The following is a 21,070-nucleotide window of genomic DNA, read 5'->3' on the forward strand; positions in this document are numbered from 1 at the left end:
GTGCTCTACAAAATAAAGTCCAAAATATCCAAGTGCTTGATTGAATATTTCCCCAAAGGTGCAATAGTGCTTGAACAAAGATGATGCTGCAATCCACTGCACGATCATTCAGTGTAGTTGTGCAGATCAAGCCTTATTAAAGGAAATTCTAGCCTCTCACCTCAAATCAGGCTATATATAGCCTATACTGATGTCAGTGTAGCCCAGCAGGTTCAGCTGTGGATGTATATCTCCAGGTCAGCTCAGCTCACTCCAGTCATCCGACCACAGATTTCCCAGAATGCTCTCAAACTGGCACTCAACAGAAGCACAATAGAATCCCCAAAGTGTAGTAGGCAATATGCGTTTAATAAAAAATAATATAGCACTCACATTTAAATTCGCTGTAATCAGCATGCAGATGATGACAGAAACAAATAACAGCAGTTCTCCGCTCTCGGCCGCGAGCGGAGATGACGTCACCGACAGCACTCCTCCTCCTGACGCGTTTCATGGCAGATCAACGCCACTTAATCATAGGTTGAGTTAGGCCCTAGAACTATATTTTTTCCTGTTGATCTAGGAATAAGCCTCTTCAATTTGTAATAATAAAGTGCGGTCAGGTTTACCCACATTCTACAAATTTAAATCATCTCTCTCTCGTTATTATCTGTGTACCTGACCAGCAAAAATTTCACCAATTACTAGTATGAGAGAGGAGTCGTTTGTTAACAGAACAATGTTTTATTTTTTATTTTTTTCTCGCTGTCAGCTAAAATTGACAGGGCAACTAGGTATTAGGTTTTTTGAATACCGATTCAATGCTCTTTAACAATCTAAAGTGGAATCTAAACTGCTTGGTTGGAGCAGCATTAAATCTGTAGTTTTTATTTTTTGTTTTTTCTATTCTCCATATTCTTTTTCATTACTCACCTCTCTTCCTTTCCTCCTTTAATAATATGCTCTCTAAGTTTTTCTTTTGGTTTCTATCATCCATCTTCTCAGGATAATGTAACTAGGACATCAGTCATATACGTTTTTAAGACGCATGAGCATTCCTACCCACCAGTGCCATATTGTACACCCAGTGAAACCAAAGTATCCCTGGACATCCAGGTTTTCATGTCTTAAAGTAATTCTACCTCCCCTAGTCTACCTATGGCTTTATAGTCATAAAGGCCACCCCACGGCTCCAGTCTGACATTCCTCCAATAACTGTATACTGACGTTCTCCTTTCTCCTTTTGTATTTATACATGACTGTCTGGCGGCCCACCCAACCACCACCTGAAGAAGCAACGACAACCAAGTCATTTTTTTTAAGACAAACGTGCCATGAATAAGACACTCCGAAACCTTCCTTCATCATGCTGAAAAAGTACTGTCTTGCAGTCCGATCCAATGGTGACGATCAGAACACCATCTTTCCAAGATACAGGACTAAATATATAAGGATTCCGCCATCAATGTTGGAATTCCACTCCTCCAATGCAGAGGGGTGATGAAACATTGCAGTACAGACACTCAGGGTTCGGATCTGAAGTCTCAAAGGCACCAGGACTGTCTCAAGTCTACCTTGATGAGTTATGGCGAGTTCAAGAAAGGAAGAGTCCGCAGTGGTGGTGGGGGAAGGGCCGGGGCTTCTGGGCCGTTGTGGGTGGGTACCGGATCATTGAAGGAGGACATAAGTTCAAGGATGAACTTCAGGGGGAACTGTGGTAGAGATTTTTCAAATCCATATTTATAAGATTTGTATGAAGATGTATATGTCTTTCTTTTACAAGGCTTTTTATTAATGTGACTGGGATTTGTCGTTAGATGACTCTGTCATCTAAGGAGCATGTTTTTGGAGTCAACGGCTTGCCCAGCTGTGAAAGTTCACCTAACCAAAGGTTCTTTTGAACCTATGTTGGCATAGGGATGTTACCTCAATGGGGGGGGGAATCTGATAGGAAGTGTCCCCTCATTGTATTAAAATAATTTCCTGCCATCTCCTGTCTGAAGACCACATTTAGATGGACTGTGTTAATTAGATAATAATACCAGGTGTGTGTGTATAGAGATTGGCCAGACAGGAAATATCCATTTAGCCAGGTGTCTTGTGAGATGCTAATTGTGGGAACTGGATGCCAAGACAATTCCTATGGCAAGAGGATGTGACAACAGGGGATTACTGGGGGGGGGGTCCTTATGTGCCATTCTGAAAAGACACATATTCAACCAATCATATCAAAGGTTTTTGGAGGGAGAATGTATAGACTGAGGGGTATAAAAACCAGTCAAGTTAGATTGACTGGTTATAAGTGTATGATGTCCTGATCAAGCAGACTGAATTATGATGGATGAGCTGACCTAGACATGGTGATGTAAATCTCTCTCCCTCTCTCTCTCGCCTTCCCTCTCTCTCTATCCCTCTCTCTCCCCCCCTCTCTCTCTCTCTCTCTCTCTCTCTGTCTCTACTTCCCTCTCTCTCCCTCTCTATCCCTCTCTCTCTCTCTGTCTGTCTCTCTGTCTCTCTCTCTACAACTTATCATTACTTATTGTTGAATCCTCTATAGCCATATTCTTATTAATATCATGTATGTTGTATCAGTATTCAGTAGTATCCTCTCTGTTTTAACAAGTAATATCATTTAGGCTATGGTTGTAAATATTGAATTAATACAAGTGTCTTCTCTGTATCAATAAATGTAATCCCTTTTCTCTTTTTCGCACCCCTATCGTTTGCTTTAATTTTTATATAGACAAAAAGGTTTTTATAGCTTATTTTAATTATTTACATGCAATATTTGCAATATTAAGATTTTATATGACAATGTATTGGGGTTAATTATTGCAACTATTGCCCACAAGTAGGTGGACATAGGTTAACCACTAGGGTATTGCAATCCATACACTATACTCATTCTTATTTTGGACAAAACACCTTTGAGTGTCTTGCACCTTTTTTTCTGATTGCAGCACACCCACCATTATAGAACAATTTTGGTTTTCATTTGCTCCAGCAACATTTGCATCGTAATTCATGAATCGACTTGAACATAAATCTCATCCCTAGTGCACATCAGTGCCATCTATCAGTGCCGCCTCATCAGTGCCCATCAGTGCAGCCTAATAATGCCCATCAGTGAAGATGAAAAATTACGTTTGCCAAATTCTATAACAAACGATGAAAAAAAATAATCTTTTTGAAAAATGTTCGGTCTTTTTTCATTTGTTTAGAAAAATAAATAAAAACCCAGTGGTGATTAAATGCCACCAAAAGACTCTATTTGTGTGAAAAATGTCATATGGGTACAGTGTAGCATGACCGCTGAATTGTCATTCGAATTGTCATTCAAAGTGTGACAGCGCTGAAAGCTGAAAATTGGCCTGGGTAGGAAGGGGGTAAAAGTGCCCAGTAACCAAGTGGTTAAAGGGACCACAACCCAAATAGTGGGGAACTATAGCTGCCATCCAGGACCCATCCCTGCCCTCCTGTACAACAATTATCAATGTAATCTCTTCTATTTTTCTTCTCCTCATAAACATTTAATAATGTTTAGGTATTGAACCTGATAATGTTTTTTTTATGTTTTCTTATATATTATCCATACACTGTATCTGATATTGTATTTTTATATAATATTTATCCATATTCTGATGAAAGGGACACAATAAATGTCCTGAAATGCGTTGGTTATCAATAAATAGATAAAAATATATATTGTATACATAAAAGGTTTACAATATTGTTCTAAGACAAGTCAACACACAATTACAGTATATACTGAATGATCTTTATTAAGATAGTGATATTTGATAACACAATTTAACACAGATTATTGCAAAATAACATTACTGACTTTAGCACAACTGCTGTGATTTCTGACTGCCATTAGTAGATCATTACATAATTCTATTTGGCTCTATTTGGCTCCAATCATCTACTCCCCTTTGCGTCCTACAATGAATAGAGCAGCTTTATAATCAGTGAGATCGCTGACATTGCTTCTCCTCTGCACTGCACAGTAATCAATGACTAAACCCACCTTACCAAAGGCGTTTTTTACAAACTCCTCATTGCATTTAAAACAATGGAATTGTTCTGTTCCAGCAGTCCAGTAAGTTGTATCTAATGCCCCAATAAGTAACAGTTGGCCTCCAGGTTTTAGCAGCTTTATTATCTTCTCCAGATTCTTCATGTATTCATCTTCATTTTTACTGATAACTTCCAGTATCCACACACTCATAATACAATCAGCAAGTGGTAGCAGCACCGGGGAAGTTATGTTTTCCTGTTCAAAATCACATTTCAAAATCTGCATGATGGACGACCTTAGGCGCATTTCTTTCTCCTGAAGTTGATCTCTAAAAGGAAAAAATACATAATATGGACATTACAGGAAAGATTTCAATATACAGTGATGTGGTGTGATGAGCAATTCTGCCAACATTCAGTTAGACTGTAATTTGACAAATTAAAATAAAATTGTCATACTAGTATAGCACCATTGGCGGCTGGTGCTCAAAATGTTTGGAGGGGGCGCAAACGTAAAAAAAAAAAAGAAAAAAGAAAAAAATTGCAGCCTCACTGTGCCCATCAAATGCAGCCACTGTGCCATCAATTGTCACCACTGTGCCATGCCATCAAATGCAGTCACTATGCCATGCCAAACGCAGCCACTGTGGCATCAATTGTCACCACTGTGCCATGCCATCAAACGCAGCCACTGTGCCATCAATTGTCACCACTGTGCCATGCCATAAAATGCAGTCACTATGCCATCAATTCGCACCACTGTGCCATGCTATCAAACGCAGTCACTGTGCCATGCCATCAAACGCAGCCGCTGTGCCATGCCATCAAGCGCAGTCACTGTGCCATGCCATCAAACGCAGTCACTGTGCTATGCCATCAAACGCAGTCGCTGTGCCATGCCATCAAACGCAGTCGCTGTGCCATGCCATCAAACACAGCCACTGTGCCATCAATTGTCACCACTGTGCCATGCCATCAAACGCAGCCACTGTGCCCCTTAATTGTCGCCACTGTGCCAATTGTCACCACTATGCCCCTCAATTGTCGCCACTGTGCCAATTGTCACCACTGTGCCCTTTAATTGTCGCCACTGTGCCCATTGTTGCCACTGTGCATGTCACTGTGCCCTTTAAAGGGTCACTAAAGGAAAACAAAATTTTAGCTGAAATGACTGTTTACAGGGTATAGAGACATAATAGTTAACTGATTCCCTTTAAAAATTATTAAAAATAGATAAAAACCAATCATATAATGTACCTACAGTTTAGTTTTGTTTTTGCTGTTGTTTCCTGGTTCTCTGATGTACAGAGCCAGTAGAGGGCAGTGATGGATTGTAAAACAAAACTGATTTGTGCTGAGGGGTTTTAGACACACAGGGCCAGATTCAGATAGGTTAGCAGATCTTTAGATCCATGTAACCTATCTGATTTACGTTACGCCGCCGCAATTTTTTGAGGCAAGTGCTTTATTCAGAAAGCACTTGCCTCTAAAGTTGCAGCGGCGTATCGTAAATCCCCCGGCGGTACAATTTAAATCAGGCGCTTCCCCGCGTCGATCGAACAACGCATGCGCCGTCCGCAAATGTTCCCAGCGTGCATTGCTCCAAATGACGTCGCAAGGACGTCATTGGTTTCGACGTTAACGTAAATTACGTCCGGCCGTATTCGCAAACGACTTACGCAAACGACGTAAAAAATGCAAAACTCGGCACGGTAACGACGGCCATACTTAACATAGGATATGCCGCACTTACCCCTCCTATAGCAGGGGTAACTTTCCGCTGGAAAAAGCAGAACGCAATCGACATAAAAAAAAAGCGCCGGGCGGTCGTTCGTTTCTGAATCGGCGTAAATGCTCATTAGCATATTCGACGCATAAAAGATATGGAAGCGCCACCTAGCAGCCGGCCTGGAATTGCAGCCTAAGATCCGACGGTGTAAGTCACTTACACCTGTCGGATTTTAGGCATAGGCATAGGCGTAACCTGATTCTATTAATCAGGCGCATAGATACGACGGCCGGAACTCAGAGATACGACGGCATATCAGGAGATACACCGTCGTATCTTCTTTCTGAATCCGGCCCAAAGTAATCACACCTCCTTGATTAGTGACCACAGAGAGAAATCTCCCAGTACTGTGGTTATCAGGAAACAGACATCCAGGAAGTGTCCAGAACAGAGAGGAATTACAGCAACATCAAAGCAAAAACAAACAATGAGGACATGAAACCAGGACTGCAGTAAGGTAAAGGAAACTATTTAGCTAAAATTTTTTTTCCTTTAGTGACCCTTTAATTGTTGCCACTGTGCCCATTGTCACTACTGTGCCCATTGATGCCACTGTGCCCTTTGTCGCCACTGTGCCCATTGATGCCACTGTGCCCTTTGTCGCCTCTGTGTACATTATAGAGGCTGATTACATCATAGAATAACATTGCATGTAATATGTACATTATAGAGGCTTATTTACACACCATAGGTTACACAGCGCAATTGCTTACTTGCTCCGGCGTTACGAATGCTCCTGATTCAGGAACATTGTAACGCCAACTGCAGCCTAAAATCTGCGTGGCATAAGGCTCTTATGCCACGCTGATTTTAGGCTGCATTCTTGCATTGACCGCTAGGGGGCGCTCCCATTGTGATCAGCGTATAGTATGCAAATTGCATACTAACACCGATTCACAAAGTTGCGCGGGCCCTGCGTACGCAATGTACGGAGTTTCCGTACAGCGTTTTTAGCGTAAGGCTGCCCCTTCTAATAGTAGGGGCAGCCAAAGCTAAAGTATACCCGCCCTTCCCGCGTCGCGACGTTCAAATTTTACGTAGTTTGCGTAAGTGATTCGTGAATGGCGCTGGACGCCATTCACGTTCACTTTGAAGCAAATGACGTCCTTGCGACGTCATTTGCCGCAATGCACGTCGGGAAAGTTTCCTGACGGAGCATGCGCTCTATGCTCGGCGCGGGAGCGCGCCTAAGTTAAATGATTCCCGCCCCCGGCGGGATCATTTACATTGCGCGCACTTACGCCGGGCAATTTTGCCGGCGCGCCCTCGCAATTTACGGAGATACTGCTCCGTGAATCGAGGGCAACGGCGCAAATTTGTGGGGGCGCAGGGCAAAATCGTTGCCCTGTGCCTCCGCAAAAAAAGAGCAAATCTCTTTGAATCTGGGCCACTGATCCTATATGAATAACATTGCTCTATGTAATATGCACATTATAGAGGGTCGTTTATTCTGATCATGTCTAAGAATAGCACTGCTCTGTTTAATGTGTACATTATAGAGGCTGATTCACCCTGATCATGTCTAGGAATAGCATTGCTTAATATGTACATTATAGAGGCTCATTACATCATAGAAAAACATTGCACAATGCAATATGTACATTATAGAGACTGATTTACCCTGATCATGTCTACGAATAGCATTGCACTGTGTAATAGAGGCTGGTCATGTCTGGGAATAGCATTGCTCTGTGTAATATGTACATTATAGAGGCTGATTTACTATATCTTGTTGACTTTGCAAACTGTAACTTTCTATACTGGAAATGTGATGAGAAGGACAGCTGTACATTTCAGCCCCTGTCTGTACACAGGGATGTCCATTTTATTGCAATCACAGCTGATTTACTAAAGTAATTAATATCCCGTTCGCATGTTATGTTCCCCTACAATTACAGATGTGATGGGAATAAAATAAAATCAGGTTTTCATGACACGATTGATCACAGCACCACTGTAAAATGCACTTACCTTTCTGCTTTCATGTCCCTCGATGTCTTGAATCTTCTCCCGCCTTGGTGACGCTTCAGCCAATTAGGTTACCAAGAACAAGAATCCGGGAACCTGATTGGCTGAAACGGCCGTCAGTCTTATCCAAGGAACGCAGGGGGGCTGCGTTCCGAGGATAGTCATCCGAGAGCCGGAGGGCTGTACTCGGAAAGCCTATCAGAGCCGCTGGCTTCCGCTCAGCCAACCAGCTGCCGTTATTCATGTAATCGGCGCCCTAAGGTCCAGTTATATGAATAGACCAGCGGCAGCTGGCAACAATAATAACATACATTCATGCAATACATGAATGTATGTTATTTGCGAGAGAGGGTGGCGTTGCAGCGCCCTCTATAGACAGCCGCCAGAACTGCAGTTAAAGTTAAAGTTAAAATGACAAAACAAGCAAAATAAAAATTCTTAAAGGGCCCAATTTTTTTTTTGTGACTACAGGAGGGGCGGCGGCGCCCGGGCGTCCCCTATGGACGGGCCGCCACTGTATAGCACTACCCCCGTAGGAGTTGCTAATGGCAGGGTTCCCCACTACTGCACAGCCAGTCACACAGCATTTCCTTCTTGTATCCAGGCACAGTGATCAATCAGACCTTTGGCTTGTTTTTGTTGTTGTTTTATTAGTGGGTGACAACTTGGATGGGGTAAAGGCAGGGTCATGTTAATAGCATCATGGGCTCCTGGGCAAAGTAATGCATTGGGGCCCCTATCAGCTTGCCCCAATTTACACACCTACTTTCAAGAAATAAAGTATAAATAGTTGATAGAATTAAACATAGATTCAGTAGTACTTTCAATAAAATACATTTTACAAAAGGAAAGCATTCCATAAATCAAACACTAACCAATACAAAGGGCACAGCACAGAAGGGAATGCAGAAAGACACAGTACAGGAGGGGTCAGGAGGGCACAATACTGGGATCAGGAGGGCACAGTATAGGTTCTGGGACGCTTTCCGAGTCACGGCCTTTTCGGGACAGTTTATAAAAAGCATGAATGTCCCAGACAGTTGGCAAATATGATGTAATGCAAGATTACTGTATTGTGGGGCCCCATGCACCTTGGGCCCCTGGGCAGTGCCCAGGAGTGCCCTTGCATTAATATGGCCCTGGATAAGGGATTAGGGGATGCCCAATTGGAAAATGTCCAACAATTAAAAACAGGGACAACTTCCTCCCTATTTACAGATTCCTCTTCTTCCTTCCACCTGCACAAACTTGGTTCCATTGTACAGCTCCTACTGGTTCACAACATTTTTAAAACTGGCCCTTTAAAAAAAAGAAAGGGTCCTTAGGTGCACTGTGTTCGGACGCCGGACTTTTGAGCTGCTTTGTGGCGCAGTCCATCGCGCCGGACAACCTCTGCCTGGTGCCCATTGTGTATCACTACGGCTGGGAGCTTTGATGGACATTGGTACCACACAAGGACATGGGCGGTGCTTTCCATCCAAGTTACGACATCACTTCCGGTTTCCCTTGCCAGTGGTAAACTGGGAAGTGATGTCGCACGCTCCGTGGAACGCATGGCCTGTGTCTGCACTCTGCACTGTCTGGACTGGAAAGGAGGTGTTTCCCGGGCCACACTGTGTTGCTGCTGTGCCCGCTGACCAGCCAACTGGCCGACCCACCAGCCGCCGCTGGAAGGTACCATGTGAAAATGACATTAAGTAAAAACAGGGCTGATTTTGATAATTATACATAAGTGATGTGATGAGGAAAAAACAGACATACAAAATTCTAAAAAAGTATAAAAGTGGAAAATGCACAACATTGAAAACTAGAGTATTTCTTTTGCACTGACGGTCCACCGGTGCAGCAGCAGTCCACTAGTGCCTCTGCACTGAAAACCGAGCGATCGAACATCGCCGATTGCTCTGTTTTCACAGCTCTGTGAGCTGAGAGCTGTAGACTGGCAGTCACAGCTTTCTGCTCATCTCCCTCCGTGCTCATTGGAGCACTAACCTCTTGAGGGGCTGCTCGCTGAGAGGCTGAGACGGGTGTCAGTCCAGGCACCTTGTGGATCCCGACTCCCATTGTTGGGATGATGCAGTGCCTGGACAGATATCTATGACATCAGCAGAGAATGGACTTCAGATACACCTCCCTTATCAAAGGGCCAAAAGTGACCATCAAAAAATGTACCCCTATTGACTTCAACACAGTTAAAAACCTTTGTCTGCATTGGGGACACCCAAGCTGATGTCTATCAGAAAAACTAGAGAGAGCTGGAACTCCAAGGAGTCACTAATCTAAGTCCTATACATAAGTTACAGATTGAGCTATTGAACTAGAAGTCCAATCAAATACTCTCTAAAATTCAACCTGCTCCCACTTGTATTCTAAGCCTTATATTAACTACCCTGTAAAGTAAAGATGTCTATACTTACCTAGTCTGAAGGTGCTCTAGTCCGGTCACATGATCTTCTCAGCAGTCGGCTTCCTTGGAGAGGAGAGATCGCCGACAACGGCTGCAATGCCTGGGTGGTGACATCTCCCATAGGCTTCATAGTAGAGGAAAATGGTCTGGTTGGTCACATGTTACGAGTAATCACTGCTTAAGGTTGGGCTCCACCTGTACCATCTCCTGCATAATACCAGGTACCAGACATGTGCACACTGAATTTTTTTAATTTGGAATTTCGTTTTCGTCCAAAAATTTAAATAATTTAGTTACTTCTGAAATTTGTTTTTATTTATTTGGTTTCATTATAAAATGCATTCGTAAAATCCAAATTAATTAAGGTCGAATCTGTCAATTGAAGGCTTATGGTGTCTGTCGAATGTTCTAAGAAGATTCGACGGAGAAGCTAAATTGTACAATGCCGCAATCGTACATTTCCAGTCGAATGTTCCGCCCACAAGCTATATTAGAATTCTAATGTTGTATGACTAGTAATGATAATATTTATTAATTATTATTACTAGTCAGCCAACATTAAAATTCTTCTATAGCCTATGGGCGGAGCATTTGACCATAAATGTCCGCTCGTGGCGATCGTATGTTTTTAGCTGCTTCGTCGAATCTTCATGTCTCTCTATGTCGACTCTTTTCTCTCTATGTTGAATTTTCATGTCTCTATAATGTTGTTGAATCTTTCCTCTCTATGTAGAATAATCTCGGACTAATAGAGTTAGGTTAGGCACATTCAACCGCAGATTCAATAGACACAGATCGCTATTGTCACCGTCATGTCGAATCTTCTATCTATATCCAACTGTTGTCGGAACGAAACAAAAATAAAGCATTTTTTATGTCGGATCTTTTGGATTTCAGACTCTGCACATTCGTTATCGTTTGTTAAAACGAACGTGAAAATCCCTGAAATTCGACGAAAATGATTGCACATGTCTACCAGGTATCGGGCCTGTTCGTTATTGGCTTCACAGTAGAGGAAAAGGGTCTGGTTGGCCACACATCCAATAATATCACCTTAATTTAGACATTTATTTATATTTTCCCTCAATTGTATATTGTAAAGTGCCTATTTGGAATAGAAAGTTGCCTTTAAAGAAACAATCTTCTGCAACCTAAAATGCAAAAATTAGAAAGGGACAAGTCACCTCGTTCCTTCTAACTCAGCCGCGACTGATGATGTATGCGACCAATCATATGCTCCGGTACGGTCATGTAGCCATCTGTTCAGTTCCATGATACATCTCTCTTGGAATTTTAATAGGACTATTTTTTTGAAGAAGTTAGAGGCGGAAAAAAGATGGTGAATGAAGGAACCAAGGCTGATATCAATCAAAAACGTACCCTTAATTCGACCTGCAGGAATATTAGAGAGTCAGATGTTATCTTACCCAAAACTATTTTCACTGCTAAAAAAGAGATTTCACATTTTCATAACATTTGGCATTTAATGACAGTGCTAGGTGAAAATAGCTTTAAAAAATTGTTCCCAACCAATATATAATATGGCTCTGGATTTCCTGCTAGGCCAGTCACCATTATATGTCACATTATCATCCATATATGAAAGCACCAGATGAGCAATGAGCAGAGAGAGAGAGATAGAGAGAGAGAGAGAGAGAGAGAGAGGGAGAGAGAGAGAGAGAGAGAGTAAGGAGAGTATAGGGGTCAGAGGGCCAGTTGCATAGGAACAGTCACTATGCTCTACATCTGTTCTGATCATTTAGGCTCCATTCACACTTGTGCGACTTCAAAATTGTGTGATTTCCACTGCGATTTTACAGTGTGACTTGATGTGACTTTGATGCCACTTTGGACAAGTGCAACTTTGCTGCGACTCTGGCTTTGACCATGTGACTGCGTGTGCGCTACAAAGTTGCACACGCATGTATATGATTCAGGTGTGACTTTCATGCAACTTTTGAGGGTTTACTTAAAAGTCACTATGACTTTAAGGCTTCATGCACACAGTGTGTTAAAAAAAAAAAAACACGCTGCAAAGCCAGTACCGACACCAGGAAAAACGCGCTTTTAGAAGAGTTTTGCATTGGTGTTAATGCCTATTTAGCTGCGTATAACTGCGTTAGCTTTTAGCAGTGTTTCTCTACCCTCTTCTATTTTCCACTTCCAAATCCAATTGCTACAGCTTAACCACTTTAGCCCCAGAGGATTTGACTGCCAAATGACCGGGCCATTTTTTGCGATTCGGCACTGCGTCTCTTTAACTGACAATTGCGTGGTCGTACAAACAAAATTGACGCCCTTTTTTTCCTACAAATAGAGCTTTATTTTAGTGGTAGTTGATCACCTCTGCAGTTTTAATTTTTTGCGCTATAAACAAAAAAAGAGCGACAATTAAAACAAAAAAGCAATATTTTTAACTTTTTGCTATAATAAATACCCACAAAAAGTATATAGAAAAACGAATTTCTTTCTCCGTTTAGGCCGATATGTATTCTTCTACATATTTTTGGTAAAAAAAAAAACGCAATAAGCCTGCGGTATATTGATTGGTTTGTGCAAAAGTTATAGCATCTACAAAATAGGCATTTTTATTAATATTTTCTTTTACTAGTAAAGGCGGCGATCTTTGATTTTTATTGTGATTGCGACATTATGGCGGACACATCAGGCACTTTTGACGCTATTGTCATTTATACAGCGATCAGTGCTATAAAAATGCACTGATTACTGTGTAAATGACATTGGCAGGGAAGAGGTTAACCACTAGGAGGCGAGGAAGGGGTTAAGTGTGTCCTATTGAGTGATTCTAACTGTGGGGGGATGGGATACCAGTGACATGACACTGATCACTGCTCCAGATGACAGGGAGCAGTAGATCAGCTGTCACAAGGCAGAACAGTGAAATGCCTTGTTTACATAGGCATTTCCCTGTTCTGCATCTCTGCGACACAATTGGGGGACATTGGTGGACATCGAGTCCGCCGGTCCTGTGGGCACGGCCACGGAGCTTGCGGCAGGGGTGTACGCGCGCCCGCACTGTGGTATATTCAAAGGGATGTACAGTTACGTCCCTTCGCGCAGCCGCGCCATTCTGCCAATGTAAATGTACATGCGGCGGTCGACAAGTGGTTAAAAACTATTGACGTGGCCTAACGCTGTATACAGCATTAACATGCGTTTAGCTGCATCAGGCATTTTTACAGCTGTAATGCTGCTGCTCAAGAATGCGCTGGCCTTGGGGTTTTTTGCAGCTTGCAAACGCCTATGCCACTAAAAGCTACTAAAAGCCTATGTGGACACATAGAATAACATGGAGAGACATTTTTAATCTGTAAAAAATAAATTAAAAACGCCTGATGCTCCATAAAAGCGGAAGGAAAAAAATCCTGTGTGTCACACAAATATGAACGGTACTCATTGGAAAACATAGGGGGTGCAACTTGTCATGTGACTTTGGGGTCCAAAGTTACATGACAAGTCCTACAAGTGTAAGCTGGGCCTTTAAGATAGAAAACAAGTGTGATAATGTTTATGAATTGACCTTTTGCAAGCAAAAACATAAAAAGTGAATTTCTGATGGAAAAAGTCAGACGGACCTTTTCCATCGGAAATTCCGATCGTGTGTAGCCCCATCTGAGTTTTTTCATCGGAAATTCCGATGAATTCCATTGGAGTTTAGATATGGAACATGTTCTATTTTTCTACGATGGAATTCCGATGTGATTTGGCCGGGCAAAAGCCTGATCGTGTGTACACGGCATAAGAGTGACATAATTATTTGTTATTGTCTCATCATAATGTGGTACCAGTTTATGATTCTGTTTTGCAATACCGTATTTTCCGGCGTATAAGACGACTGGGCGTATAAGACGACCCCCTAATTTTCCAGGAAAAATTTTGGTTTTGGGATATACTCACTGTATAAGACTACCCCCTTCTTACTAGTTTTTCTGGAAGCTGAGGGGGAGCCAGAACCGCTGACAGAAACAGGCTTTTTCAAATCTCACTGTGCCATTACATTACATTCCTCACTGTGCCATTACATTACATTCCTCACTGTGTCATTACATTACATTCCTCACTGTGCCATTACATTACATTCCTCACTGTGCCATTACATTACATGCCCCGACTGTGCAATCACTTTGCCCCACTGTGCCATCACTTGCCCCTCACTGTGCCATCACTTGCCCCCTCTCTGTGCCATCACTTGCCCCCTCTCTGTGCCATCACTTGCCCCCACTGTGCCTGAGCTTGCCCCCCCCCAGTGCAATCAGTGCAATCACTGCAAACTGCCATCACTCACTTTTTTTCTGAATGGTGCGGTGACAGTCTCCGTGCTGCGAGCGTCAATGATTTAAAAGACGCGTCTTCTCCTCAGAGTGTTCTGTGATAGGCGGAACACAAAATTTCCCAGCAGCGACTCTGTACTGTGTTCCGCCTATCACGGACATCTTCTCATCTCGTCCGAGGATGAGAAGGCATCTGTGATAGGAGGAACACAGAACAGAGGCGCTGCTGGGAAGATTTGTGTTCCTCCTATCACAGAACACTCTGAGGAGAAGGAGCGTCTTTTAAATTATCGACGCTCTCGCAGCACGGAGACCGTACCCGGCGTATAAGAGGACCCCCGACTTTGGATGCATTTTTTTGCATCCAGAAAGTCATCTTATACGCCGGAAAATACAGTAATCTTCTTTGGGTCAGGCTGCCACTGTTGACCTCTCCTCCTCAAGTTGAAGTTCTCCATCCCTTCATTGTGCCATTGGATGGAGTAAATGAGGCTTAATCTTGAAGTTGTTGTTTGCCTCCCATGGAAGTGGCATCCATTTTTTAAACCCACTGGTTTAAATTGTTTCTAAAAATTATTTCTAGAACCCAACCTTGATTGGTATTTGTCTAAATTCTTATCCTGGACTTTCTTACTCCAGGAACATTAATTACCCAAAAGTAGACTTCATTCAACCAATTATACTAAATCAGAGGGCGATTGGTCGGGAGGTAATCCAATTTTTTTTGTGTTGATCTTTGTTATTTATTTACAAATTCAATTACATTTCATGTATCTTAGTGATATCAAATATCAATCAAATCAATTTCAATTGCAGGTTGTAACACAACAAAATGTGGAAGAGCCCAAAATGAGGTGAATAACGTTTTCTATAGAAACAGCTTGATTTTTTAGCAAGAAAAAAAGCATTCCCCCTCTACCAGCAATAGGAAGCTGTGAGGACAGAACTATGGGGACTCCACTCATGTGAGATTGTGAGTGATACTCTTTATTAACAAAATTATAATGTACATTAGTCTTTTTTGGTTGAAAATATCAATCTATGCTGTACATACCGGTGCTGAGCAGATAGTGAAGACACGCCATTGGAAATGTTATAGTATCCTCTGCAAAGACCATGTCCTCCTTTTTAGAGAAATATAAATCCAGATGACTTCTGGGATCCATTCCATGTTGATGATAGAGCTTAGGTATTGTGCAATCCATCGTCCTGCAATGCTGAACTTCACCTCTTTGATTTCTGATTTCAACTAAGCTTTAATGTTTGAGTTCTAATTATATTCTTTTGAAATCAGGTGTTTACATTTCATTGTAATATAATAATAAATATATTTATAAAGCAGTCATGGGGATCGTGCTGACTGAGGTATGACTGTCACCTGAGTTTGCAAAGGTTTCATCACCTTAAGCCCAGGCTTTTTTTTATGTTTGTTGTTTTCAAGTAAAAAATCTGTGTTTTTTGCTAGAAAATTACTTAGAACACCCAAATATTATACAGAGGGGAAAGAAATTATTTGATCCCCTGAAGATTTTGTACGTTTGCTCACTTACAAAGAAATGAAGGGTCTATAAATTGTTATCATAGATGTATTGTAAAAGATAGAGACAGTATTTGAACTAAAAGTCCAGAAAAAACGCATAAAACAAATGCTATAAATTGAGCTGCAGTTCAGTGAGCAAAATAAGTATTTGATCCCCATGTAAAATACGTCTTAGTACTTGGTGGAGAAAACCTTGTTGGCAAGCACAGAGGTAAGACAATTCTTGAAGTTGGTTACCAGGATTCAGTATTGCCAACTCCCCGAAGTACAATTTACTGGCAGGCAGTGGCGTACTATGTGGGGGCGGGCCGCCCTGGGTGCCACACACTGTGGGGTGTCAGGCCGGCGCCCTCCCCCTCCGCAACTGAAGAGGAGACAGCGCCGCGGGTTAGGCAGCAGCACCGTGCGCGGAGAGCCCGAGGCAGTGGCTTTACAGGGGGGGGTGCGAGCCGCACCCAAGAGGCGCCTGTAACCCAGGACCCGGCACAATGATCCTCTTCTCTCCGTGGTCACGGCCCTGATCAGTCTCGGCAGACGCTGTCACAGATGAGCAGAGTGAAGCCGCCTCCCCCTCCTCCTTTATGTCTACACAGTGCTGTGCATGCAGGAGGAGGGGGAGGCGGCTTCACTCTGCTTGGTTGTGACAGCCGCTGCCGAGACTGATCAGAGCCGTGACCACCGAGAGAAGGAGATCGTTGCGCTGGGTCCTGGGTCTCTGTGTGTGTTCTGAGGTACATTATGGGTCTGAAGGGGGGGGGGTCTGCACTGTAGGGGGGTACATTTTGGTTCCGCAATGAATCTATCAGCAACATCTACAAGTTATATTCAGAATTGATTGTAAAGATGTTTTTTTTCTTAAAAATAACAAACATGTCATACTTACCTCCTCTGTTCAGTTGATTTGCACAGAGCAGCCCAGACCCTACTCTTCTCGGGTCCCTCTTCGGCTCTACTGGCCCCTCCTTCCTGTTGAGTGCACACACAGCAAGCAGCTTGCTATGGGGGCACCTGAGTCAAGTCACAGCTCCCTGTGTCCATTCAGACACAGAACTGCGGCCTGGCCCCACCCTCTCTCTCTCCTAACTTTGATTGACAGCAGTGTGCGCCACTGCTGAGTTTCAGCCAATCAGGAAAGAGAGTGTCGGACGGCCGAGACACTCTTGGACACTGCTGGACAGAGATGGGGCTCAGATAAGTATTAGGGGGGCTGATATTTGGCCCTTCTGTTGAAGGGGCATGACCAAAAAAGTTCTGCTGTTTGCCATGGAGACCCAAGAACTGTACTGTGACTCTAATGTCTGGTTGTGACATAAGAGAGTCTGATATACAAGATTAAACAAATTTGGAACCCCAGAATTATTCTCTGGAGACTGGAAACCGAAAAAAGAAAAGACTGTCGTGTACCAGAAGACCAGAACTGGCAAGGTGGAGCCTCAAATGCGGTGAGTAAAATATTTCCTTTTTGTTTTTAATTATTAATAATATAGTCAAAATGCTTACTCAGTGTGAAGCAGGTGTCAGTTCTGATAAAGTTAACATATGGGTATTAAAATGTATTAAGCGTCATGGCGGTCCTTATGAAATTCCAGAAAAATGTATGCAGACGTGGACTATGATGAAGGAATTTTTAGAAAAAAGTGTTTTTGATAGCAACATTTCAGAAAGTAAAAGAAAGGGTTGTATTGTGCAGGGCTTGTTATCTTTCTGTTTAACAATGGAAAATTCTTTGAATGATAAAGGTGAGGAAATTGCACAGTTACAGAATGCAGTTGATAATAGCCATAAGGTTTGTCAGAAACTGAGACAGTAAATTTTAAATTGCATGCAGTTACCATAGGGGGAGCTTTGCTTGAGAAATCTAAACGTTGTGATGAATTATCAGAGGAAAATGAGAGATTAAAATTAAGAATTATGGAATTAGAAAAGAGATCTCGGGGGTGCAGATGTGCATCAAATCTTGGATTCAGCAATCTGCAACAAAATACAAACACAAACGTTCTATCAAATGAAACAGAACCTCATATTAAATCTGATAATTCATTGCCAGCCGCACCCACTGAGACCACCACAGTTTATAACAATAATAATTATACAGGTGAAGTTTAGCTTATAATGAAGCATTTGAAACCAAAATAACTATATGCAATTCTTAAAGAAATAGGAATGGTTCCCTGCCATGATTTAAACAGATTTTTAAAATGGTTTAGTAACTTGCAGCAGGTCAGAGATATGTACAATCTCAACCCATCTGACTTAGAAAGAGTTTTGCAACATTCTATAGGAAATAGTCTTTGGATGAGAATTAAACAGATCTGTATTCAGCCTCTGAGGACAAGGGACATATTACTGGAATTATTATGTGTTTTGTATGGAGTACGTTCTGATGTTACTATTCATGGGAAGATCCACCAAATGCAAAGTGAATCTCCCTATGAATTGTCACACAGGCTAGAAACTATTATGGAATTGTTGGTCGGTAATAATCTTACATTTGAGCGGGGAGGCTCGATACATATCAGTATGTTTCTAGATGCTTTGCATGAAGATATAAAACAAAATATTTTATTAGTTACCCCGAATCCTCATGATTTAAAAGACGTTGAGGGCAGATCATTTATGGAGAAAGTCAAATGAGCAAGCTGTCAGAATTGATGTAGCCACATTGTTTAGGACAAACACTGAACAGAAAGATCAGAAGATAATGGGGCAGATCCACGTACCTGCGCGTAAGGATCCGCCGGGCGCAGCGTATCTAAGATACACTACGCCGCCGCAACTTATTTATTTTTTTCGAATCCTCAACGAATTTGCGCCGTAAGTTATGGCGGCGTAGTCTATCTTTGGCGGCGTAGGGGCGCAGAATTCAAATGGATGTAACAGGGGCGTGTTTTATGTAAATACGTCGTGACCCGACGTAAACAGCGTTTTTTTTAACTGCGCATGCGCCGTCCGTGGGGGTATCCCAGTGCGCATGCTCCAAATTAAACCGGAACCAGCCAATGCTTACAACGGTGACGTCATTCTACGCAAATCCCTATTCGCGAACGACTTACGCAAACGACGTAAAACATTCAAAATTGGACGCGGGAACGACTGCCATACTTAACATTGAGTATGCCACCATATAGCAGCTTTAACTATACGCCGGAAAAAGCCAAACGAAAACGACGTAAAAAAATGGGCCGGCCGGACGTACGTTTGGGGATCGCCGTAAATAGCTCATTTGCATACTCGACGCGGAATTCTACGGAAACGCCACCTAGCGGCCGCCGAAATATTGCACATTAAGATCCGACGGCGTACTAAGACGTACGCCTGTCGGATCCCTCCGAGATGCCGTCGTATCTTGTTTTGTAGATACAAAACAAAGATATGACGCGGGAATTTTAAAATTACGCCGGCGTATCAATAGATACGCCGGCGTAATACTTTTGTGGATCTGCCCCAATATCTAATGATCACAACAAGAGGTGGAACACCGGGTCAAACATAGGTGATATTAATATGAAAAACAGAACTGACCAAAATCATAATAAGAAAAAGACCTGGATACCATTTCCTCAGTTAAAACAGAAATATGACCACCTGAAGATTGAGTATGAAAAGATGAAAATAGAATATTACACATTATTAGAACAGTTGAAGGGTCCAGATCTGTTTTTGAATGAAAATGACGCTTCTCTAGCAGTGGGGGTGAATTAGCTTCAAACTGTAAACATGTAAATAGTACTTTGTTTAAGGACCTTGCTAATGAGTTTGTGTTGGAGAGTTTTTTGTCTTTCAGATCTATTGCTGGAGATACTCGTTTGCATTTGAATAGCAGGAGAAATTGCTGGCTAGTGGGGGAGAAACGCTGAATGGACAATATGGGCCAGATTCACGTAGAGCGGCGCAAATTTAGTTTGTCCTAACGTATGTCAGTTAAGTTAAGGCGGCTGAATTTTGTGACGTAAGTGCCCTATCCACAGAGCATTTGCGCCCAAATGTGCGCCAGCGTAACGTAAATACCGAGGCGTAAGGCGGGGTTATTGCAAGTGGGAAGGAAGTGGGCGTGCTCCATTGAAATGAGCCGTGACCCCATGCAAATGAAGGGCCGGCCGTACTGCGCATGCGCGCACAAATCTGCACCTCACTGGGCATGCTCAGAACTCGGGCCGGCGCAATCAGTGAGATAGGAAAAAGGCCAAGCATACTTAGTGAGATACGCCCTATGTATAAATAGCCCCACACAAACGCACTTCCATTGCAAAAGTACATCCCTGTGTTCCCTTTCCTAAAGCAAGTTGCTTTTGCTCTGTTGTCTGTTGGTGTTTGTTGGTGAGTGTAGTATTGTTAGATAAAAGATTTATAGAAGTAGGAGATTGTAGTAGGTGTGTGTTTTTTCTGAGTGTTTTTTCTGTTTGTTTTTTTCTGTGTTTGTTTTTGAATTTTGTATTAGCTGTCTGCTTATTTTGTTTGATTTTGTTGTCTTGTGTTTGTGGTTTGTTTTTTGGGTGTGTTTGTTCTGTGTCTTTTTGTGTGTGTTTGTTCTGTGTCTTTTGTGTGTGTGTGTGTGTTTGTTCTGTGTCTTTTTGTGTGTGTTTGTTCTGTGTGTATTTGTGTTTGTTTGTTGTGTTAGTTTTTGTGTGTGTGTTTGGTGCTGAGTGTTGGGTGGGATGGCACCAAAGAGATGTAAGTTGAATTTTTCGGTGAGAGAAAAGCAAATACTTGCAATGGCCATCACCCGATATGGGCGATATTTACATGGCCCTGAGAGCCGGGACATCACCCCGACCAGGAAGAAGGCGATCCTTCAGCAAATTACTGATGAGATTAATGCGTTGGGGGGGAGAGACGAGGACCACCAGTGGAATAGCTAAGAAGATCAATGATCTCAGGAGCCTGGTCCATGACAAGATGGCCAAGATAAATGCCCATGCCACGGGCACTGGCGGAGGACCACCCTGCTCCGTCAGGCTGACTGAGGAGGAGTGGGCAGTGGCCCGGTGCTTCCACAGCCAACAAGTGGTGGGCCTGCCTGGCTTTGACTCCGAGGAGGCCGTGAGGACAGGTACGTTTTTTTTTTCTATCTGGTG

At 42.6% G+C, this 21,070-nt stretch overlaps 1 protein-coding gene across 1 annotated transcript; it reads right to left on the reverse strand.

The window, feature by feature from the left end:
• Positions 1–3,741: 3,741 nt before the first annotated feature.
• Positions 3,742–15,714, reverse strand: LOC120915636 (indolethylamine N-methyltransferase-like). Its single transcript, XM_040326306.1, has 3 exons — positions 15,510–15,714; positions 11,348–11,555; positions 3,742–4,328 (listed from the first exon to the last, which is right to left on the reverse strand). Exons 1-3 carry the CDS (start codon positions 15,658–15,660, stop codon positions 3,905–3,907), a joined length of 783 nt encoding a protein of 260 aa, XP_040182240.1. The 5' UTR covers positions 15,661–15,714; the 3' UTR covers positions 3,742–3,904.
• Between the last annotated feature and the right edge of the window lie 5,356 nt (positions 15,715–21,070).

Source organism: Rana temporaria, chromosome 10 (genome assembly GCF_905171775.1).
Source record: "Rana temporaria chromosome 10, aRanTem1.1, whole genome shotgun sequence".
In the NCBI taxonomy this organism is placed as follows: Eukaryota; Metazoa; Chordata; class Amphibia; order Anura; family Ranidae; genus Rana; species Rana temporaria.

Bases quoted from the DNA above. Each gene is read 5' to 3' on its own strand.
- LOC120915636 (XM_040326306.1), bottom strand. From the start codon at position 15,660: ATGGATTGCACAATACCTAAGCTCTATCATCAACATGGAATGGATCCC. The intron at 11,556-15,509 runs GTATGTACAGCA...ATATTCCTGCAG, and splicing joins TCACTATCTGCTCAGCACCG to GTCGAATTAAGGGTACGTTT. The intron at 4,329-11,347 runs GTGACTTGTCCC...TTTTCCTTTTAG, and splicing joins GCTGAGTTAGAAGGAACGAG to AGATCAACTTCAGGAGAAAG.